The following is a 22,761-nucleotide window of genomic DNA, read 5'->3' as shown; positions in this document are numbered from 1 at the left end:
TTTGTCTGCTTAAAGTCAAGCTGATATCAAAATTGACCTTGTTAGTTCACGTTTCTGATGATGTTCAGCATATCATTAAAAAGGCTAAATACTTTCATCAAATCATAATGACATTTGCCCATCTCTGAAGGATTTTCAGATTTTTTTATTATGTCCCCACGCACAAATGGAAGGGGAAAAACAATAGTAACAGTAATATCTTGTTTGACCTCCCCCTCCTACCACTGTTTTGTATCAGAGATCAAAAAACCCAATTATCTGGAAATGTGCTATGGTACAGAAGCAAATAAAAACATTCATTTCATTCATTTATGTGCTTTCATGTTTATTTATCTTTTAATATGTTAACTAGAAAAGCTGATCTTATGAACAAACTTTAATTTTCAGATGTGATACAGTGGTCACAAGGTAGAACACTGTTTTTGATACTTTAATTGAATTTATGTTGTATTTCCAGGTAGCTGCTACGATGCTGTTATGGTCTAAGGTTACAGTGGTGTTCCAATTTGTTGTTAGGGTGTTGCCTGGGGGTTGTATGGTGGCTTCTAAGGTGTTGCTAGTGTGTTAACGTGGTATACCTCATGATTGCTAAGGTGTTGTTTGCATATTTGCATGATGGTGACTTAAGAGGGGTGTCCAATTTATTTGGCTACAGAGTGAATATCATCTATAGTGGATTAAGAGGCATAAATATAAGATTTATGTATTATATAACTCAGTATCAGAATGTTGAGCGTTCCACAAAGACAAACAGTAACAAGGAACAGTAAGGCAACTAAATTATGTGAACTATACAAGTTGGGATGCTGAGCAGAATGAAAATACAAATACAAATACAATGCAGTGATATAGTTGGATAAAAATTTAAAGGAAAATACTACAAAGACAACATATCAAACAAGTTGAAGTTTTCTTGTTTTTTGAAAAATATATGCCAATTTTGAATGTTATATGAACCACATGTACCAAAAAAGTTGGGATGGGGTCATATTTACCATTGTGCTGCATCACCTCTTCCTTTAACAACACTGTAAGCTTTTGGGAACTGAGAAGACCAATTACTATAGTTTTCAGCCGTTCAACAGTTCGGGTCGCCTTTGACATATTTTTCATTTCGTAATGAAAACATGTATATGTCATTCAGCATTAATGGTGCCTTCAGAGATGTGCCCATCACCCATGCCATGAGCACTAATGCACCCCTATACCATTATGAATACTGGCTTTTGAACTGGGCACTGATAACAAGCTGATTGATCTTTAGCCTGCTTTAGACACAGCATCTATGATTTCCAAAAAGAATTTCAAGTGATCATTTTTCAGAGCACAGGACACTTTTCCACTTCCCCTCAGTCCATTTTAAATGAGCTCAGGCACAGAGAAGGCAGTGATGTTCCTGGGTCCTGTTTATTTGAAGTTTCTTTTTTTGCATTGTAGAGTTTTAACTGGCATTTGTGGATGCAGTGATGAATTATGTTCACAGACAGTGGTTTGCAGAAGTGTTTGTGAGCCCATGCAGTGATTTCCACTACAGAATCATGTCTGTTTTTAATGCAGTGCCGCCCGAGGTCTCAAAAATTATGGCCAGCAAATGCTGGTTTTTGGCCTTGTCCCTTGCATACAGAGATTTCAACAAATTCTCTGAATCTTTTAACGTTATGTACCATAGATGATGAAAAATGTTGAGAAATGTTATTTTTAATTTGATCATGCAGTCTTTCACAGAGTGGTAGACCCCTCCCCATGTTTACTTCTGAAAGACTCAGCCTCTTTGGGAAGTTTTTATATCCAGTCACATTACTGACATGTCGCCAATTAACCACCATTTTTTTTAGAACTACACAATTATACCAGCTTTTTGTTGCCCCCGTCCCAACTTTTTTTGGAACATGTGGTTGTCATCAAATTCCAAATGGACATATATTTAAAAAAAAAAAAACAATAATATTTCACAGTATCAATAATTGTTATGATGTCTTTGTACTAGGTTCAATTAAATATAGGGTTTAACATCATTGCATTTTGTTTTTACTTATATTTTACACAGCGTCCCAACTGTTTTGAAATGGGGTTGCATTTTCACAGGTGCTGCACTCTTTGACAAAAAAGTAAATCCCATCTTGGCATTTCTTTATTTCTGAGATGAAAATGTATTTTGTAGCTAAATCCCCAGTACATATGCATAGTTACACTCCTAAAATATGGAATACGTTTACTAGAGAGAATGCTTTCAGTTCTCTCTATCCCAGTTAAAATGCTTTACTGGGATGATGGTGCTGTCCAGGGATCGTAAACAGTAGCAGACACACACACGCAGGTCAGAGCTGGCCAGCCTCATCTCTTCATATGAGATACAGTGCCTGTCAGAGGTTTGTGGATACCAAATTTTTCAAACTGATTAACTAAAAAATTCACAAATATTCTTGGACAGCTTGCAGCTCATTAGCACCCAAACCTTTCAGGTATTTAAAAAGGAATTCCACTGATTTTTAAAAATGTATACATAATTGTATCATATTTTGAGAAATCAGTGGAATTCCCCTTTTAAACACCTTTGGGGGCAAAAGAGTTCCATAATGTTTTGAACAATGATTTGGAAAAGAAAACTGCCAAATCAGTATTCATACCAAAGAAGACACTTAGATGAGTGCTACAAAATATGTTCAAAGTAAATCTTAAGTAAAACTGTTGAAAATGTACAGAACATTTGCAAGTATTCTTGTAATAACTGAAGAGCACCGGCAAAAAATTTTAATTTTGAAAGAACATGAGGTGTCCCCAAACTTTTGGTGGGCAGAGTGAACACACGCATACATACACACACCCCTCTCTGCCCCTCTACCGCTCCACTCCTATTCCTGGCAGCCGCTGATACCCCTTCTGGCATTCACTCTGTTAAGGGGTTATTCTACCCAGCTGATGGTGAGACAAAGGCATGAGTAGCATGCTGTTCAAGTTCAATGAGTTTGTTTGTCTTGGCAACATCAGCGCTTAAAGTTAGAGGGGAGGCTCATGTTTGGGTGCAGGAAGAAGATTTAGGGTGAACAGATAAGTGCTATTTCATCAATATGAGAGAAATCATATTGCTCAGGAATTTGTAGTGACTGTGCTGTAGCTGCAGACTATAAAAAGCACTCAGTGCTCCAAAAAGGCACTTGACCCATCAGTACAGCTGCCTTTTCCTGTCAGGACTGTGTTAAGTGTTGAGGAAGAGAAAGAAGGAAGCAGTTTGAGTTGCTCTGGGTGATGCTGAAAGACTGAACTTGCCCGAGGCTGCTGGCTCCTCTCTCTCACTCTCTCTAATTCAGGAGCTAATTTTAGCAGGAGAGGTAATGTCTTTCCAGTAGTGTCTGTGGTGTGGTAATTCACTGAGTGCAGTCAAGACAAGCATTATTTCACCTCTACTTGTGAGCCTTAGCAAAGGATTGTGCCAATGTTGTTTCAGAAACTCATCTTTTTCAGAAACTCAGAAACTTTCAGCTTCCACTCTAGACAAAGTGATAGTCTCTTTTTGCAGGCTTGCAAGTGGCCATTCCACCCTCAGAATGACTAGGAAAGTTTTAATCAATATAAATGAAGCAAAATATTATTACACTGTTGAGCTGCTAGTGTGCAACAAGGGGAGAAAGGGGAGGGGAGAGAACCCCCTAATGGTTTTGGCTTGATCAGAGTCCTGATTTAAATTCTTTGGAGAATATTTGATCTCACATTAAACACAAACTGGCTTGGCAATGTGTTTACTCAGTCTTCTTTTTGTAAAAGGTTGCCTATAATTTTGCCCACAAGATTTCAATGTTAAAAGAAATCAAAGGTAAATCAACTTAGTTGACATTTACTATACTAAACTGACTGATTTATCCCTAAGACCATTAAAAGTTTCAGTTTTTGGGAGTGAACATTTGCACATATAACATTTATTGGCTGTCAAAACAAAGCCTCCAAAATGATAACCAAAAAAAATCTTAAAGCTATATAAGATTTGGAGACTTGGAAACCTCTCTGGTGGAAATGTGTAACTGCATGCAATGTGCATAACATTGTAACATTGGCTGTGCTTTGGACCCCTTCCCCATGTAGATGAATCTGGTGATTGCAAGCACATTTAAAGAGAATTCTAAGAGTACTCAATTTAAAACTTGTGTTATAAGTGAATTATCTACTATTATCATCATTACATGGTGACTCAGCAGTGCACGCACACTATATTTTAGTGGGTTTTTTTTGTCCTGACTCAGTAACACTACCTTTTTCAACTTCTTATAACAAAAAATGATATATAGTGCAGCTTTGTCTTTAATGTATGTTAATGTAACACGATTCTTTTAATTAATTTACACCATTTAAGTAATTTTGGACTATTTTTATAGGGTTATGCATCATGAACTGTTCACAAAGTGTAATGGAGAGTTGACTTTTATAGATCAGAATGACATTTTGATATGACAGCAAACATATCTTCAAAATGGTAACTTTTCAGGAGAAGGAAAAAACATTATTTTCAATGTAAGTTACTGTAAATGTTGTAAATATTGCATTTCTATTGGTCCATTCATCATGTAATTTTTACACAATGTAAAGTGAAGCTGTCATTTTCAAATTCTGTCAAAAAATGAAAAAGATAGAAATAAAGATGCAAGCTTGTGTTCCAAGAGCAACAATATGCAATGTGGACACATCATTGTCTTTACTTTGCTCACTTTTGGCTATAATACTTGTAATGTGCAAACAATATAAAGATTCAAGTAAAGTCAAATGCATCTTTTTTTCAATGTATATAACAATGCACTATAATCTAGTTGAGGTTCCCTGAAGGGTTCACTGAATATTTTTTACAATGTATTGCTTTCTTTTCAGAGCATGAAACGTTTTTTTTTTTTGTACCAGGTATTAGTCGCTAACACCTGGCCTCCACCACCTGCTTCGTTTTTAATAAGCAACACACACATATACACCTGCGCACACACAGTCACACTGAGGCCCAGGTGGCTGGTGGGCAGTGACCTCATAAAGACATTTGCTCATCTTAACGATTTACAGTAAACTCCCTGACTAACATTTAGAAGATGCGTGTCTCTGTCCTCACCACAATTATCCTCTTTACAACCTAGCCGGCCCTCTTGCCCAACACAAAAATAAAACATTTTAATGCGCTGATTTGAAGCAAATTCAGTAGTTATTCAGGCAAGATATGTTTGGTCACAGAGTGTCATACAGTGTTAGAAAACAGCCTGAGGCATGTGTGTGATGATTAGGCATGCAAGTTTCATTATTCTAGCCTGGGGCTATAAGATTCTATTACTTGCTAGCTACATAATTAGCCTCCGGCGCAAAACTAAAGAAGAGAAGTTCAGATAGCAAACATGTCTTGGCTTGGGAAAAAAATGTGAAGATTTGTCACTTTGAAATCGAAGTAATATGCAGTTTCACTGCCTATTTAATAAAAGCCTGTCAATAATTTGTTATATTTTATCATTCTGTATTACAGCATTATATGCCTTACCATCATCAGTTTGACTGAATGACACAGTTTTATTTCATTTTATTTATTTTGTTCATCAGTGTTCTCTGACTATATTACCCAGCATGCATTACACAAAGACATCCTTTAACCAAACCCTGTAGTATTAACCAATGCTGACTGCTAGCCTAGCCACTGATATTTATACTAATAATAAATACAACCAGCATTAGTGTAACCCTTCAAAAAAATACAGTGATTCTATCTTTATCCAGCACAACATGCATGCCAGAGACACATTTATTTACCATATCATTCAGTGAATAGAAGCCAAGCTGAGGAATCTAGACAGCCATGCCACTACCTTCCATGCTAAAAGATTAGCACAGACCAATTCCATGTTGGTCTAAGGTGGTTTATGCTGGTCTGGTGCTGGTTTAGCTTGTCACCCAGCATGGTCATGCTGGTTGACCAGCATTCCTAGATCCAAAACACAACGTACGCTAGTTTTTCTAGCAAGTTTGTTAACTTTAGCTTGGTGTCTTATTCATCTGACAAGTCATTCTCTCTCTATTCTCTCTAATGTAGTGATGATTTGAATACAGACTATACGGCTGCAAAAAACAAAATAAAGAATAACTTCCTAACTGTAGCATTAGGTATCTCAATTCCTTCTGCATTCACCAACTAAATTTCAAAACAGCTCACAAAAATCTGCCCCAAAGCAGTTATAGTTTTTCTAAAGCTCCTCCTACTTTTAAGTTAGAGAAGGGGCTTTCCTAGTCTTTATACTGGAAAATGACAATATAGAGACTACTGTGGCACCGCTGAGGGATGAGTTAGCATGTTTACAACAGATGAAGCGATGGTTAATTTGTTTTAGCTGGAGGATCTCTGTAGGATTACTGCGGTGTTGGTTTTAATCTCATGCTGCCATATATTAAACTCTAGCTGACAGCCAGGCTGAATTACACTCTTCTTATCGCCTCTGTAATGCTACCACAGTGTCGCAAAGCAGAGCCTGCAGGAAGTGAAGAGCTAATGAAATGCCCATTACTGATCCATTACTGCAGAAACCAGGCCAGGACAAAGCAAAAAAGTCTCACTTTTTTTACCCTAATGTGGTCATATAATGAACGGCAAATTAAATGCATACTAGCTGTGTGCCGCTACTGCATTCAGATTTAGTAGATGGCTATGCAGCTAAGAGAAGAGAGAGAGAAGACCACATAAGATTAATGAGGGGGAAAAGGTCCCAGGAGCTTCTGGATAACAAAGTGAAAACAATGGCTGTAAATTGATGTATTGATGATGTCTTGTTTGGGTTGTGGCATCTAAAGAGGCCTGTTTGTGGGTAGACTGTGTATGATGAGGCTGTGGCTCAATGGCCGTCAATGAAACAGGCCTGCATGCATGATTTCTACTCCAACCAATAACAACTAACACGGGCAATGGTTGGGTTCTTTCACATTTGACCATGCAAAAAGCCACCTCACACATGCCTTTTACTGTAATACACAAGTAAGGAACACAAAGAGATGCTGTTCTTACGGGCCTGGAACCTCGGTGAGTCACAGAAGCACTAACAGTAATCAAGAAGCAAGCTGCTAGAAGGAATACAGCAAGATGTTTTCATATGCCAGCACAAGCTGAATAATTCTTCACCATTTTTTAAGTGTCCGGGTTGATGTGGGACCACACATGAACAGAAACCGTGTGATGGTGCGTGTCAGATTGAGGCTGTTTTTTTGTCATGGCTTGTTAGATTCAGCTGTGGTCGTGAAAGAGAGCAAGAAATCAGGGCAGATGCACAATGGGCCCATACCAGCATAGGACACTTTCCATCTGGCCCTGCTGTCTGTCTATCTCTCTCTCTCTCTCTCTGCCTCTCCCACCCTTCTTCTCTTTCTCTGCAAAAACAGAGCAGGATGAAAGGCTAGAGTGGGAGAATAGTTGTTGATAGGAGAGATTCATCTGGGTGATGGGCCTCATGGTGCTTCTGAGATAAGACACACAAAGAGCTTAATGCAGCATACATTTGTTTCTCCAGCATTAGACCAACAGTGAATACACCTCACTGCGCCATTACACTGCAACAACACCAGCAAAGACAACACTGCAGCAAGAGTGAGAGATTTCACACAGAATATGTGCCTTAATGTGTCGGTCATAAGGAACTAAACGTGCTTATGAAGTCTTAAGCGAGGGCCAGTTTGAAATTTAAAATCTCAAAGTGCTATTTCAGGTTAGCAGATGCTGTTGGTTAGCTGGCATCAGAAGTTCGTTCTGCTCTGATTGAGACTAATGTAGCTAACATGACAATCCTGACTTTGCAAAATCACATCATCAGAATCAGCATTATGTCCATCTGACATACCAAAAATACACTGAGCTACAAAGTCAGTTGTTATAACATGTTGTGATTTCACCCCAAATTAATGTCACTTGACATAAGTACTAAGTCAACATGACATCAAAGTTGGCAAAAGCAACCTTTATGACAGCTGATCCATAACGGAATAAGCCTTATATGTTTATGTGGGCTTCTGTAGGTGTTATGTGCCACACTCACTGCCCTGATGACAATGGTGCATGTGTGGACTAGCAATACTAGAAATTTCAATCTCATTCACCTCAGTCTATACTGAATTCTTCAGGTATTTACACTCATATGTTATCTTGAGCTTTTTAATGGATTTCTGATTTTCTCGTTTTTATCACACACTTCTAACTGTGTTCATTGGTTTTCAAAGATGTATTTCGCATTTTCAAGGCTTCTAACAGTAGTCATTGGTTATCTTCAGTAAATTTAAATACTTCAGTCCAATGACAGGCTTTCTTTTCTTTATGCCATATTCATTCTGATATCTTTGTTTATATTGCACTTGTTGTATTATTATTTTGCTATCTGATGTTGCTAAAGGAGGATAAGTTCCACTTATAAGTCTTGAATCTTGCTCTTCCTTGCAAATGCTGCCCTTGGCCTGCCCACTTGGGGCCTGGACCTGGATTTATATGAAGCTGTCTTCATGTCTTCCAAGTGGTGCAGTCATTTAAGTGGTGGCCCTGTCATTAGAAGATTTTATCCCCAGTGGTTTCACAGCTATCCATGGCCAAGAGGCCAAGAGAGCATAATAGGCCTTGCTCTCTCTGGGTGGGTTCCCTTAGCATGATGGTAATGGTAATGGTAATGCAGGTGCGTGTTAGCTAACATAACAGAATTGGCAGTTAGAGCTTGCCTCCAAATGTGTTAAGCTGCCCATTGACATTACATTAGCAGCAATGTGAAAAGATGCAGTAGTGGGCTTCACATGGCTCAGAGGACACATGCACTAGCTTTCCCCTCCCAACTTGGTAGCTCTGGGGGAGACCTATTGAGCAAGGGGTACTGGCGAGTATTAAATTGCGCAAAAATCTAGAAAAAAGCTGCTTTTTATACATGTATTGCTCTATAAATCAAATGAACACTACCAGTCAGTAAAGTGTTACCTTTATATAATGCAATATGTCATATGCTAGCTATCAGACACTAAAAAATCAAGTAGACTTGAGACACATATTTGAGACACTAAACATGGCTGGTCGACTCCATTAGACTTCAATGAACTGTCTCTTTAAACCAAACAAAAAGGCTAAATGACCCAGTTCAATTACAATGCACAGCTGCAGGATCCAAACAACAGCATGTGTCTGTGTGAATATGTGTAAATGCATGAGTACTGAGGCATGCAGTCAGTAAATGCTAAACAGCAGAAAATAACTCACCACCTACAATTAAATTCCTCTTGTTTTGTCTGGTCAGGGAACAATGAAAGCTGGAACGCTCCTTAAAACAAAGCAGCAAAGTTTTTTTGCTTGTTTTTTTTTTCTATCTCAGGCAATAAGAATGCACTGTTGTTGAACTGAAACAAGGTCAGAGAGGCAGGCCACAGGCCAGTAATAACAGACTACCAGCTTAAACCACATGATTTAGCAACAGGAGTGTGTGTTGTGTTTTTGTGTGTGAGAGGGTTGTAATCTGTGTAATCTGTGCATGGGGCCAAGTAGAGTTCTGAGAAACAATGAGTAAGCACAAAGGCATTAATCAAACCCCCCACCTTTCTCTCTCTCTCGTTCTGCAGGATCTGTTGCACCTGACAGAGATAGATCTGTTGGGTTTAGGGGTTCATAGTCGACTCCATCGCATCCACATCCTCTCCAGTATCCAGGTTCTGTGTGAGAGGGAGACCAAGCGAGGTCAGTGTCCTGCCCTGTTTTTGTTACTGTATCTTTAAGACTCCGTTTCCGATTGGCTGTCCTGTATTGTGCCTCATTCAAAAATCAGTTATGGCTGAAATGCTTCATATAATTTCAGTGTGAATGGGTGGAGCTAAACTGCTATAGGCTGAATAGGCAGATAAATGGGACTGTATTCTGTGATGTGGTCTGTCTGTATGGCTCAGTTTTCATATATGGACTGTGTATGTTTTTAACTTTAACAGTGCTTATATACTACATCAAACTGTTTTATTTAAATAAAGTGAGAAACATTTTTTTTTGTAAGTTATGGGCCCTTCAACAAGTGGAACCATGTGTGCTTCTGCTTGACTGGAATGCAAGCCATTGGCTTGTGGTGGACAATCTTGGAGGACAAGATTGGTGACCCCTGCCTTAAAGATGAAGGGCTTTACCATTTGAAGTCATAGTTATTGCAAGTGGTAACACAGCCAGCCTGTAATTTCATAGGATTTGATTCTTGCTCATAACTCATTGAAACAAGGGGAGAACGTCTGCTGAAAGTGCAGATTATAAACTTTCTGTTAATACCACTTTCTAACTAGAAGAGAAGATAATTTATCATAGGTTATCCTAATTTAAATTTGAGGAATGTCCATTCAGTACTGTTTTGCAGAAGAAAAAATCCTATTTGCCTTTTATTTGAATTAACATATAAACAATTTGAAAAAAGTTAGGAGTGCAGACTCAAACCTTGTTGGTATTGAGTCCAAATTGAATACAATTGTGCTTCATCCCAAAACTTTATGATTTATTAACTTAATGATTAAAGTATAGCTTGTCACATTAATATTTTTTGCAATTTTTTATTCAGTGATTGCCAGGACACATAACTGGAATGAGTTTGAATATTTATCTGCAGTTAAATGAGTTTTATTTTATAGAATACTTTTGAATGGTCCAATCAATGGAAATCAAAAGTAGAGAAAAACAACTATGATTAAATCTTTCTCACATCTCTCATTCCTTTCCCTCTCTGACACACTCCAATCCCATAAACTCTCTCAGATGAAGCTATTCTCACACAAATTCACTTTAGCCCAAAAATCACAGACTGACGAAACAAAAGCAGGCATTCTATCTCTATCTGCATGTTGTTTCTAGCTGGGATGTGTCACTCTCTCTCCTTTTCTCTGTCTCTGCCATCGCCATGATCCATCTCTATCTTTCTCTTCCTTTGTTTGTGTTGGGTAAGCCTGTGACTGCCAGTCACACTGTCTCTGTAGTGCTCTATGCTGAAGTGATGCATTAACCACACTTAGAGCGTAGAGACGGTGTGGCTGTATGGATTTGGGACAAGGCCGCAGGCTCTGTCCCACCAACAGACAACAGTTTACTTGGTGCCCTTGGGGGGAGAAGACTATGGGGCTACATCAACAAGAATTTCCTTAACAAAACTAACCACTGGAATGTAGATGGACTGTGTAGAGTAGGCCTGGGTCAGAAGACGATAACACTAACTATCAAAATCAAACATTTCATTTCAGTCTCAGTAATGCCTGTTTGAGCTCCTGGTATTAGCAGCAGAGGTTGGAACTTTGATCAGTTTGCTGTTGTTATGTAACGTATACTTACTAGACAGGGAGGGAAGTCTAGCCATTCACTCAGAACAGCACTAAGCAGTAGCACAGTTAACAGAGTTAGCTAGCTAGCCATTTTCAGTGTTTAGCTTGTGGAGAGGGAAAGTTTATAGTTGTGAGCTTGAGAAAACCACTCCAAATTCTTTTGATTCCTATTTTATTGGCTGTTCAAGGAGAATTCCACCAACATTTCTGCTAAATTCAGTTGTTGAGTGATGTTGAAATGAAAGCATTCAGAGTGGTTTGGTGTGAAATGGTGCAGTTTTCACTCTCCATCAACTAAACAGGAAAAAAAGGTACTGAACTGTTACTGGGGTCATACTTTTGGGGGTATTGTATTGTTGTTTTAACTTTCCATTCCCATTCCTTTCTCTTATCCAGGCTTTTATTTAGTGTTTTGTTTTAAAATTTTAGGACATGAAAAGATACAAATATGTACAAATGTGTACCATTTCCTGGGAAAAACTTACTTAAGATATAATGAAATATAAACTTGCATAGTAACTTTTCTCTGATAATGCAGAGAAACATAAAGGCTCAGATTTTCTTTACAATGGTTCTGACAGGATCCAGAGATTGTGATGTCTACATTGCGCACAACCATTTTATTTACTACACAATTAACCAGTGAACTTACATGCAACATTTGCATTTTTGTGTGGAATTTTGATAATAAAATCGTTATGAATCTAGAAAAAGGTTTTCGCTGGGTAATATTTGGTCTTAAAACACTCTCATGTGCCTTGTATTTAACTTTGGTTTTAAACCAAAACCTTTTCAAAACTATCATAACGTGTCTGACATCAGGCAGAGGATTTGTTACTTTTTCATGTAATAACTTTCTGTGAGGATCTTTTTGAATCATAAAACACTTCAGATATCTTGTCACCACCACCGTTAGCCACTCTAGTTTCTTTAGAACGGAGATTTTTCACTTCAAACTGCTTTGAATGACATCATCAGTGTTTAATTTACAACCCCAATTCTAATGAAGTTGGGACATTGTGTAAAACATAAATAAAAACAGAATACGATGATTTGCAAATCCTTTTCAACCTATATTCAATTGAATACACTACAAAAACAAGATATTTAACGTTCAAATGGAGAAACCTTATTGTTTTTTGCAAATATTCACTCATTTTGAATATGATGCCTGCAACACGTTCCAAAGACGTTGGACTGGAAGACTGGGAAAGTTGAAGAATGCTCAAAAAACACCTGTTTGGAACATTCCACAGGTGAACAGGTTAATTGGAAACAGGTGAGTCCCATGATTGGGTAAAAAGGGAGCATCCCTGAAATACTCAGTTATTCACAAGCAAGGATGGGGTGAGGTTCACCACTTTGTGAACAACTGCGTGACCGAATAGTTCACCAGTTTAAGAACAATGTTTCTCAACGTGCATTTCATCATCTACAGTCCATAATATCATCAAAAGTTTCAGAGAATCTGGAGAAATCTCTGCAAGTAAGTGGCAAGGCAGAAAACCAACATTGAATGCCCGTGACCTTCGATCCCTCAGGCAGCACTGCATTAAAAACCGATGTCATTCTGTAACGGATATTATCACATGAGCTCAGGAACACTTCAGAAAACCACTGTCAGTGAACACAGTTCGTCGCTCCATCTACAAGTGCAAGTTAAAACTCTGCCATGCAAAGTGAAAGCCACATATCAACAACACCCAGAAACGCCGCCGGCTTCTCTGGGCCTGAGCTCATCTGAGATGGACTGACTCAAAGCGGAAAAGTGTCCTGTGGTCTGACGAGTCCACATTTCAAATTGGTTTTGGAAATCATGGACGTCGTGTCCTCCGGGCCAAAGAGGAAAAGGACTGTCCAGATTGTTATCAGCAAAAAGTTCAAAAGCCAGCATCTCTGATGGTGTGGGGGTGTGTTAGTGCCCATGGCATGGGTAACTTGCATATCTGTGAAGGCACCATTAATGCTGAAAGGTACATGCAGGTTTTGGAGCAACATATGCTGCCATCCAAGCAACGTCTTTTTCAGGGACGTCCTGCTTATTTCAGCAAGACAATGCCAAGCCACATTCTGCACGTGTTACAACAGCGTGGCTTCATAGTAAAAGAGTGCGGGGACTAGACTGACCTGCCTGCAGTCCAGACCTGTCTCCCATTGAAAATGGGTGGCCCATTATGAAGCGCAAAATATGACAACGGAGACCTCGGACAGTTGAGCAACTGAAGATGTACATCAAGCAAGAATGGGAAAGAATTCCACCTACAAAGCTTCAACAATTAGTGTCCTCAGTTCCCAAACACTTATTGAGTGTTATTAAAAGGAAAGGTGATGTAACACAGTGTAACGCAGAGCGAGGAGGCGGACGCATACGCTGAGATAAGCGAGATTTATTAAGGGCAAATCCAGGGTCATAGTCAAGACAGTCCAGGGTCATAGAGCCAACACGGATAGATCGGGGGGCAGCCATGACATAAACCAGAATTAACACAGCAAACAGAGCCCGAGACATCAAACAACACAGAGATGCAAACACAAGAGGCAAACACAGAGCTTAAATACACAGGGATAACGAGGGTCAGGAGAACACAATCAGGGACGGAGAAACCAAACAGGGGGCAGGACTTAAACCAAAACAAATGCACATGGAAGACCAAAACAAAGGAGCACATGGAGCAGTGGGAGGAGCCAACCGTGACACACAGTGGAAACATGCCCCTGTCCCAACTTCTTTGGAACGTGTTGCAGGCATCAAATTCAAAATGAGTGAATATTTGCAAAAAACAACAAAGTTTATCCGTTTGAATATCTTGTCTTTCTAGTGTATTCAGTTGAATATAAGTTGAAAAGGATTTGCAAATTCTGTTTTTATTTATGTTTTATGCAACATCCCAACTTCATTGGAACTGGGGTTGTAGTAGAGATGTGAAAAAAAGCTGGCATTTTAATGCATTGCATGTGGATTGAAATGCAAATTGTGAATAATTTAAAATATTAATAATAAATAATTTGCATACTATGCAAAAGTCAGTGAGCACCTTTTCTTTATTTAATTTTGAATCAGAAAAGCAATTAAGTCGTTTTCAGCATCAGAAAAACAGAAAACATATTTAACAGAAAACAACTAAATAAATATATTGTTTTCTGTATGTAGTGTGTCCTCCCTTTGCCTTTATTACAGCTTTCATTCATTTCAGGAGTCTTCTCATTATCCTAGTAATCCCAAACACATTCAGTGATGTTGAGGTCTGGACTCTGGTGTAGCCAGTCCACCTTTTCAGACTCATAGTGCTGAGTCTTCTCACAGTCTAAGGATGGACAGAAATACCTCAGGATTTTTTAGAACTGATGTAAGAGTGGAGCTTGATTTTCACCTCACAGTCAAAGATGAAAGCTTTAAGTACTGTTTATCTGATGGTGACAGTTTTGTTGGTCTACCAGGTCTTGCATGGCTGTTAAGTGTCCCAATTTCTCTGTATCTTTCAATAATTTAATCATTTTTGAACTGCAGTTTTGGAAACTGTTTTTCCATTATTTTCATCTGACTTCTCCTTTATGCAACTCGATTATTTGGGGCAGTTGTGGGCTGGAGGTTAAGGAACTGGCCCTGTGACCAGAAGGTTGCTGGTTCAATCCCCATGACTGAGGTGTCCTTGAGCAAGACACCTAACCCCCAATTGCTCCCCGGATGCCAAGGATAGGGCTGCCCACTGCTCCGGGCAAGTGTGCTCACTGCCCCCCTAGTGTGTGTGTATTCATTAGTGTGTATGTGGTGGATGGGTTAAATGCCAAGGTGGAATTTCCCCATTTGTGGGATTAAAAAAAGTATAACTTATCATATATATCTCCTGAAAAATCAATTACTTGTACTTAATGGCTCTTTTAGCTGGGAATGAAATAAACAGAGGGTGATTTCTGACATTTACACAGTACTGTATTACACCAGAAGCCTTTTTGTTTTCTTCAGGGTTGGCAATAATATTCAGAGCTAAAAAGCAGTTTAATTAGTGATAGCTACTGACATTAAATTATAATGAAAAATATATTGTGATAACATGTTTGGCCTCATTGCTCAGCTCCAGAGTGCAATATTTCTGCATGTTCCCCTGTGTGTTTGTGTGTGTGCGCGCACATGCTGTCTGCATTCCCTTTGACGCCAGCTTATCCTGCTTGGAGGTTTTCATCACAGAAAAGTGTAATTAGGTGTTGTGCTAGGATTTCAGGAGTCAGCTGGAGAGCATGAAAGAGATATGAGAGCAGAATTATGCAGGAGTGGTGGAATTAAGGGCAGATACGAGCTGAACTAAAGATCACAGTAACACAACACAAGTTCCCTGTTAACATAGAGAAAGCCTAATGCAGGGACTTGCTTCTGCTTGAGGTATGAACCCTGCATTGGCAGTCACACATTCACTTATTCGTTTAGAATACATATTAAAAAAAAGATGAGAGATTTTTACTTGATTCACAGCAAACAATTATCCAAATAATGCCATATCCCAATAATGAAATCTTGCCAATTTGTCCATACAGTACGTAACTATGTGATTTTCAGTTAATGTCACATGAATCTTGCCATGAAACACATGTACAACAGTGTAGTACATCAATGATGCTACACTTATCACTCGTGAACATGTCCACTACTGAGGAGACTGTTCAGTTCCATCATTCCTCAAATGAGGTCAGTAACGCTGAGATTAATAATTGATCATCACGTTGATTTATCAGTCTACTCAGGCTTTAGCAGAGCTCAGTAACACACACACACACACACACACAAAATTTTCTAATCCGCTTATCCTTTTGGGTCACGGGGAGCTCAGTAACACTGAAGTTAATCACTAATCATCATGTTGATTTTTCAGTGTACTCAGGCTTTAGCAGAACTCAGTCACACGGAGATTAATCACTGACCATCATGTTTATTTATCAGTCTACTCAAGCTTTCGCAGAGTTTGGTAATGCAGGGGTTAAAAAGTGATCGTCACATTGATTGGTATATATTTTTAATTTTAGCAAGTAAATATTCTAACACTATTCTTCTGAAAATGTACAATATAACTGTATTCAGAGTTCATTCTTTATGTATTGCATATACATGTTTTTATACTTGTATTCCATTACATCCCAACCTTACATATGCAGACATGGTAAAACATACACTGCATATGTAAGGTTGGGATGTAATGCTGTGTAAGATGTGTAAAAGAGGAGCCGGCACACGTTTTGATTTACCAGGGGATTTTAAAGTCCTCTCCAGTGGTACTCAAAACTCACAGTTACCACAGCCTGGGGGCTAATGTTCTTTATGTGTAATTAAGTCTTACACCAACATGTGGAGACACACACACACACACACACTCACTCACACACACACACACACACACACACACACACACACACACACAGTACACTGACAGGTTGAAGCTTGTTTCATAGCATTACACACTGCCTCCACTCCATTGCTATAGTTACAATGACAGGCACACTCTCAATGGCCTGTTGTGTTCTGCGTCTTGGATCAGAGCTCTCAAAAGATTTTTGAAAAGATTTTTCATATCACAAACACACCTTACATACAGTATGATCAACAAAACAATAACTTTGCACTGACTCATCTTATCTGCCAAAACAGCATGACAAAGTTTAGAACTTTGAGTTTTCCAGTAAGGTCTTCTTTGTGTTTACCCATGATGAATACCTAAAGTCAATAGCCACTGGCCCATGCTTGAGAGATACTAACTCCTATTGTTTTGCATGAGAGAGGTTATGGCTGTTTGAGGCATCAGCAGGAGGTCAGTCTGAACTAGCTTCGACACCTTTAACAGCCCATCCTGAAAGATGCTCCACCTATGCTCGCATCCTGTGAGAAATGCTAACGCTATCCACACTAAAGTACTTCAGGAGCTGCGTTTAACAAAGAACTAGGTTCTAGCTTCCTTAGTCTCTGTGGATGGACAATCAAAGGTCAGCATGGTCTGAGAGTCAACTTCCTTCCAAAACAAATTCTAAAAGTTTAAGTAAAAGTTTATTTATATAGCGCTTTTTACAACAGGTGCTGTCTCAAAGCAGCATTACAGAAAATCCATTGGGTCTGGACCCCCATGAATAAGCCAGAGGCAACAGTGGCAAGGAAAACTCCCGAAGAGCAAGAGGAAGAAGCTTTGAGAGGAATCTAATCTCAAAAGGGCAACCACTGACACCGGATAGCAAAACAATAACACAACAGTGTTGCTGTGGCTGTTTTTTCAAACCAAGGAAAACTCCTACTGAATTTTAAAATTCATTTTATAGTATAAAAAATGTGTTTTGGAAGGTGTAATCATCTTAAACGCAGAAAAATCTATAATAATTTTATATTAATTAATAATTTATAATAATAATAATTTCTCATTTGGAGATTATTGTAAGAATATTATAAGGTGATTCCATTTATTTAACCAATGGTAAATCATTTTGCTTGATTCAAGAAAATTTCTCAAAAAATTTTTTCTCAAAATGAGAAATATATTTTGACTAGATTTGAGATGATTTCACTTGCCAGGATATCTTTTTTGGTGTATAATTCAGGTAAAGACCTGTGTGTTAGCAGCTCCAGGTTGTCTTAGTGATCCTCATGGTCCAAAGGTTCTTAACATTCTTTGTGCTTTCAGGCTGAAATGAGGCTAAACACAGTTTCTTTTTGCAAGGGGTGTGGGATGAAGGGTGGCTGAGAGGGCTGCTGGCCCCGCAGATTTCAGGACTGGTTAATGAAACTTTAATATAATATGAATGTAGTAAAGAACTGTTTGTACTTATTTAAGATGTATTTTATATTTTATTAATTTATTTTCAAACAGTGTAGTCGTTGCTGTCTCACATAATTGCTGTCTCACATAGTTGCTGTCTCACATAGTTGCTGTCTCATAAAATGCTTCTTTTACTGCTTTGGGGATGTTTTATTAAAAGTCCACAACCAAAGTGAAGGTAGAATTGTCAGCTAATTTGAACTCCAAAATGGCCTAATATTGTTTTTCAAACATCAGATAATTAAACTAATGCAAGACTGTGTTTTGTGTGGTTGGTGTTTAAAGATAAAAAAACATACTCCCATGCTTTAAATATGCTCTTTTGTTGAAGTGTTTAATCTCAGTGTGTGACTGTGGGTGCAATACAACCTTACCACACTTCAACAATCTAATTGGATGCCACTCAACTCATTTTCATCCAGAAGAAGAGAGCATAGAAATATCAGGGTTTGTATAAGTGACACATCATCATCATCATCGTCATCATCATCATCTTAAACAACTTAATCCACCAAAGGTCATGGTAGCAAGATCCCCCATGAGTAAGGGACACATGGGACCAGGAGAGGGTTCCCGTGATCTACCCTGGAGCCAGGTTCCTTGGCGGGTGCCTTGTAGACGGACAGCCCATGTAACCCAGAAAGAGCTCAGCCCGAAAAGACAACATAAGGGAGATCATGTGGGCCCCAATCTGCAAGCTCCAGGCTGAGAGACTGGTGCAGTGTCATATAGGAGGCACATTATGCTTGATGTAAATTATCAAAAAAACTCAATTTACATAAGGCAAATCATTTTCATGATGTCACCACATTATGTATATGCAGATAAAATTTCAGCACCCCAAACTTAAACCACCTTCCTGTGTCCCTGTGTATGTCTGTAACTGTGACAGTAACTTGCTCAGTGCAGAATGACACTGAAGTGTCCCTGAGGCTGCTGCCTCTGAGGCTGCTGCCTGTGAAGCGTACCATTAAGGGGGCCGCTGGCATGCTGCCTGCCCTACTATTAGTGCAGATTGCAGATTTGTCAGCATAAGTGGCTGCCTCTGCACATTGCCTACACAAGCATTTCTGACCTAGATAAGTGTGCCGGAAGGTCAACAACACAGCCTGTGTTCAGAGATGGATGTGTTTAATTGCACATGCATAGTGTGTGTTAGAATCGTGGTAACGAAAAAACGAAAGAATTTGCAGTACATTGATTTAGCAGTTTTGTTTGGGAAATTAAGCATTTTAATGAGTATATTTGAAAATATAGTACTTGGTTATTGGTTAGTACTAAATTCTTTGTCATATATTAGGCACTCAAGTTATTCCTGATATTTTGCATATATATTCGATATACTATGAGTGTGTTATTCATTAAGTTACTAGTTATATTAATTGTTTAACCCGCCATGTGACAAACTACGTCACGAATGTCACCAACAGGACAACGGACTCGATCTCCCAGAATCCTCTGGGACATCACATGACTAGCTCTTCCTACAAACCCTGATTCTCACACGGACTTTATTTCCCAGAATACACAAGGAGATCAGCTGACTGACGATCAGCATTCAAGATCACCTGAATTCTAAGGTGTAACACCTGTTTCTATGGTCACATGACTTTTTCAGTTTAGCATATAAGCTCGGGCTTTAGCACTAGTTGGTTGCAAGGTATTGTTTTTACTGCAAACTACTGAGCGGTCTTTCGAGTGTATTCCCATGTATGACTTGTTTTTCCCTGTTTTCTCTGACTCTGGTTTTTGATTGGCCTTTGGCTTGTTTGCCCTGGATCTCTGATTTTTTGTGCTTTGACCTTCTGCTTGTTTTGACAACTATTTTGGATTCTGACTTCAACATTTGCTTGTTTTCCTTCATCTGCAAGTGTCTACATTCTGTGATATCATTACACTACACAAAATCAGTGAGGACCAGTTGAGACCTTCAGAAAAGGCCTATTGATTTCTGTAAACTTACAACGTCTGGAATTTTTTGTTCATTTCTATTCAACAGAATCATCATCTTTTTGTATTTAAACTCCGCATGTACTGCAGTAATACTCTTATGGTCCACAGTCCAGGGAGCTGGATTAAAGGCCTTAGGACACTTGTTCACTTACACGTTTTCTTGCCACATTTCACCATGCTGGTTCTCTCTGTTCACTGCTAGTGGGAGTTTTATTTTTCATTACAGAAATGAAGGAACCATATTGAACACATCTGGGGAAGTGAACAATCTGAGATGCTGCAGTCATCCGCACAAGCTAGAACGTTGGCTTGCTCAATCTGACTAGCAAGCTAACTACCTTAGCAAATGCTTCAAATGTCTTTTAGTTTCAAATGGTCCAAACATTATGTGCACCAATGTTAGCTTAGGGATGCTAGAAACATTACTGTAGAGGTGTTCATGTCCTTGTTTTTGCCTGAATCGAAGGCCTAGCACTAAACGTCAGAGTTAAAACGCTAGGGGTGGGCTAATGACCACTATTGCAATAAAGTACCTTAATTTTTCTAGGCATATTGTGCTTATGACAGCACTTGAACAAGTGGTGGGCTCCCATGTGGTGTGACTATTCCGTGAGTCCTAGTAATAGTTTGGATAATGTGGCACTACTTACAGTATTTAACTGGTGCATTGTCTCTGTTCCAGCTTATCCATCTCCAGAAAAATTATATATTGTGACAAATATATCATGAAAATGTCCTCAAGTGTTGTGATGTTTTTTTGACATATTGTCCAACTTTACTAGTTGGGATCAATACAATACAATTTACACAGTGAGGATCCAAAGAAAACTCTGTCTGTGAGAAAAGTCACTCAAAACACAGGGTGTTTACCCTAGTCTCCAGCTCTTTTTAGCCTGGGATGTTCCTTGGGTGTGCAACTTCCTCTCATCTTTGCTGTCACAGTGTATGTAAAAATTAAAGCGCTCTCACTGTGGCACTTCCAGCCCTATTTCTTTCTATGCCAGGATGCTGAGCATAAACAGGCTGCTGTCCCAGAGTTTGCGACTCTGCATGTGCCATTTAAAAAAAGACCAAAGTGTTTTTGGAAGTCCAGCACTTCCAGGATGTTTCCTTTTCAGTTGACGATAGCTTGGCTGTTAAACAGTCAATGCCCTTCCATAGAAGCCATTCCATCCACCTTAATTTACGACGCTTGTATGTTTGATAAATGTCACCTGTGGGCAGGGGCTATTAGTCTTCACAAACACTGACTAATGACCGTGTACTGGTCAAGACCATGGAAGAATTGGACTAATGTCAGCTAGCTAGCATGCCAGCTCTTAGCTCACTGACACTGACATCCATCATTTTTGCAGCACGCAGAGGAACTTCGGGCATGCCCACACTTCTTCAGTTTCTGGATCTGCATGACCTTTGGCCACACAGTGAGTGGAACTAGAACCTACGTCGAGTCTGACCCTGGATCAGCCATGAAATACTTCTGTAAATATAGGTTCTGGAGGTGCTCTGTCCATCACCATGGCCACTAGGTGTAAATGGTGGCTCAGAACCTCCTTGATGACAGCACAGCTAACATGAGTAAAGCAGATGATTCTTAGTAATGCTCATTATGTGAGCTACTATTAGTTCCTCCTGGAAAACACCAGCCATGACGGACAGATTCCATGCTGTACTTCTGTGACGCAAAGGTTTAAAGATAGAAGGCAACGTATTGCTATGGATATGGAAACTTGAGTTAGTGACTTGGAGTCACACATTGACTAACTCATGATTAGACTTTTTTGCAACTCATGACTTGTAAAATATCAGCCTGAGGAAAAAAATACAAAAGTTAGAATGGCTAATTGTCATGTGCAGTCATAACTGCAATGCCATTCTCCTGTAGCTCAGAGCGGCATCAAGTTATATACAGATCAAATCATTTCATTACAAAAAATCCTTTAATATGATAGAGACAACGTAATGCTACATGCAGTAAATACAGTAAGAAATAAAGCTTGGATAGCAAATTTGCTAGCTAGCATTTAATAAGATTATACATTTAATAATATTATAATATAATATAAATGTAATAATTGTAGCTCAAGTCATCTAATCTATCTAAAGATACAGTAAATTACAGATCACATTCCTTTAAAACTTACTCAGGTTTGAGCTTACTGTGCTAGCTAGCTTACATGCTATATACACTACAGACCACCCTACTGCTTGCTTATGGTTTGTCTCTTTACACACAGTGTTTACTGCATGTAGCATGTCAGTTCTGTCTTTCTGACTGTAGGCTTTCCTGTAAGAAAAGTGTGTTATTTGAAGCCATGTTGAACCTGAAGTTTTTAGGAAGGGGTTACTTTTGTAAATGCAATGCCTGCAGCTAAAAACAAGACCAAACTAAAATGCTCTACTAATGACTTGTTTGCAGTTGTCCTTAGAATGTTCAGAAAGAGAACTTGCAAGTGAAATAAACTAGAGTGAAAGTGAAGAGAACATTCTGGAGACTTTCAACAATCAAACATGGGTGTTCTTCAATCAAACATGTGGTGTTCTTTGGAGTGATGTCACAGAAGAAAGGTCATTCTACAGAAACGTCCACTTTTCTATCTCACCATAGCTGTCATGGGTGTTACCAATCCTCATTGGTGATACATATAAGAAAGGCAACACCAGAGACATTTTTAATGAAAAATGCATTTTGCGTCAAACCACATGTTGTCCATCATGGAAT

General features: G+C 38.9%; 1 protein-coding gene across 2 annotated transcripts in view; it reads left to right on the top strand.

The window, feature by feature from the left end:
* Positions 1-22,761, top strand: part of bcar3 (BCAR3 adaptor protein, NSP family member) — a 133,083-nt gene that overhangs the window by 21,116 nt on the left and 89,206 nt on the right. For both annotated transcript variants that reach the window (XM_017693514.2, XM_037535929.1), the window contains one exon: positions 9,580-9,694. In XM_017693514.2, the coding sequence (XP_017549003.1) occupies positions 9,580-9,694 (115 nt within the window). The remainder of the gene's footprint in view (positions 1-9,579; positions 9,695-22,761) is intronic.

Source organism: Pygocentrus nattereri, chromosome 28 (genome assembly GCF_015220715.1).
Source record: "Pygocentrus nattereri isolate fPygNat1 chromosome 28, fPygNat1.pri, whole genome shotgun sequence".
NCBI lineage: Eukaryota > Metazoa > Chordata > Actinopteri > Characiformes > Serrasalmidae > Pygocentrus > Pygocentrus nattereri.
Note: the sequence above shows the minus strand (reverse complement) of the source record. Positions and strands in the feature narration are given on the sequence as shown.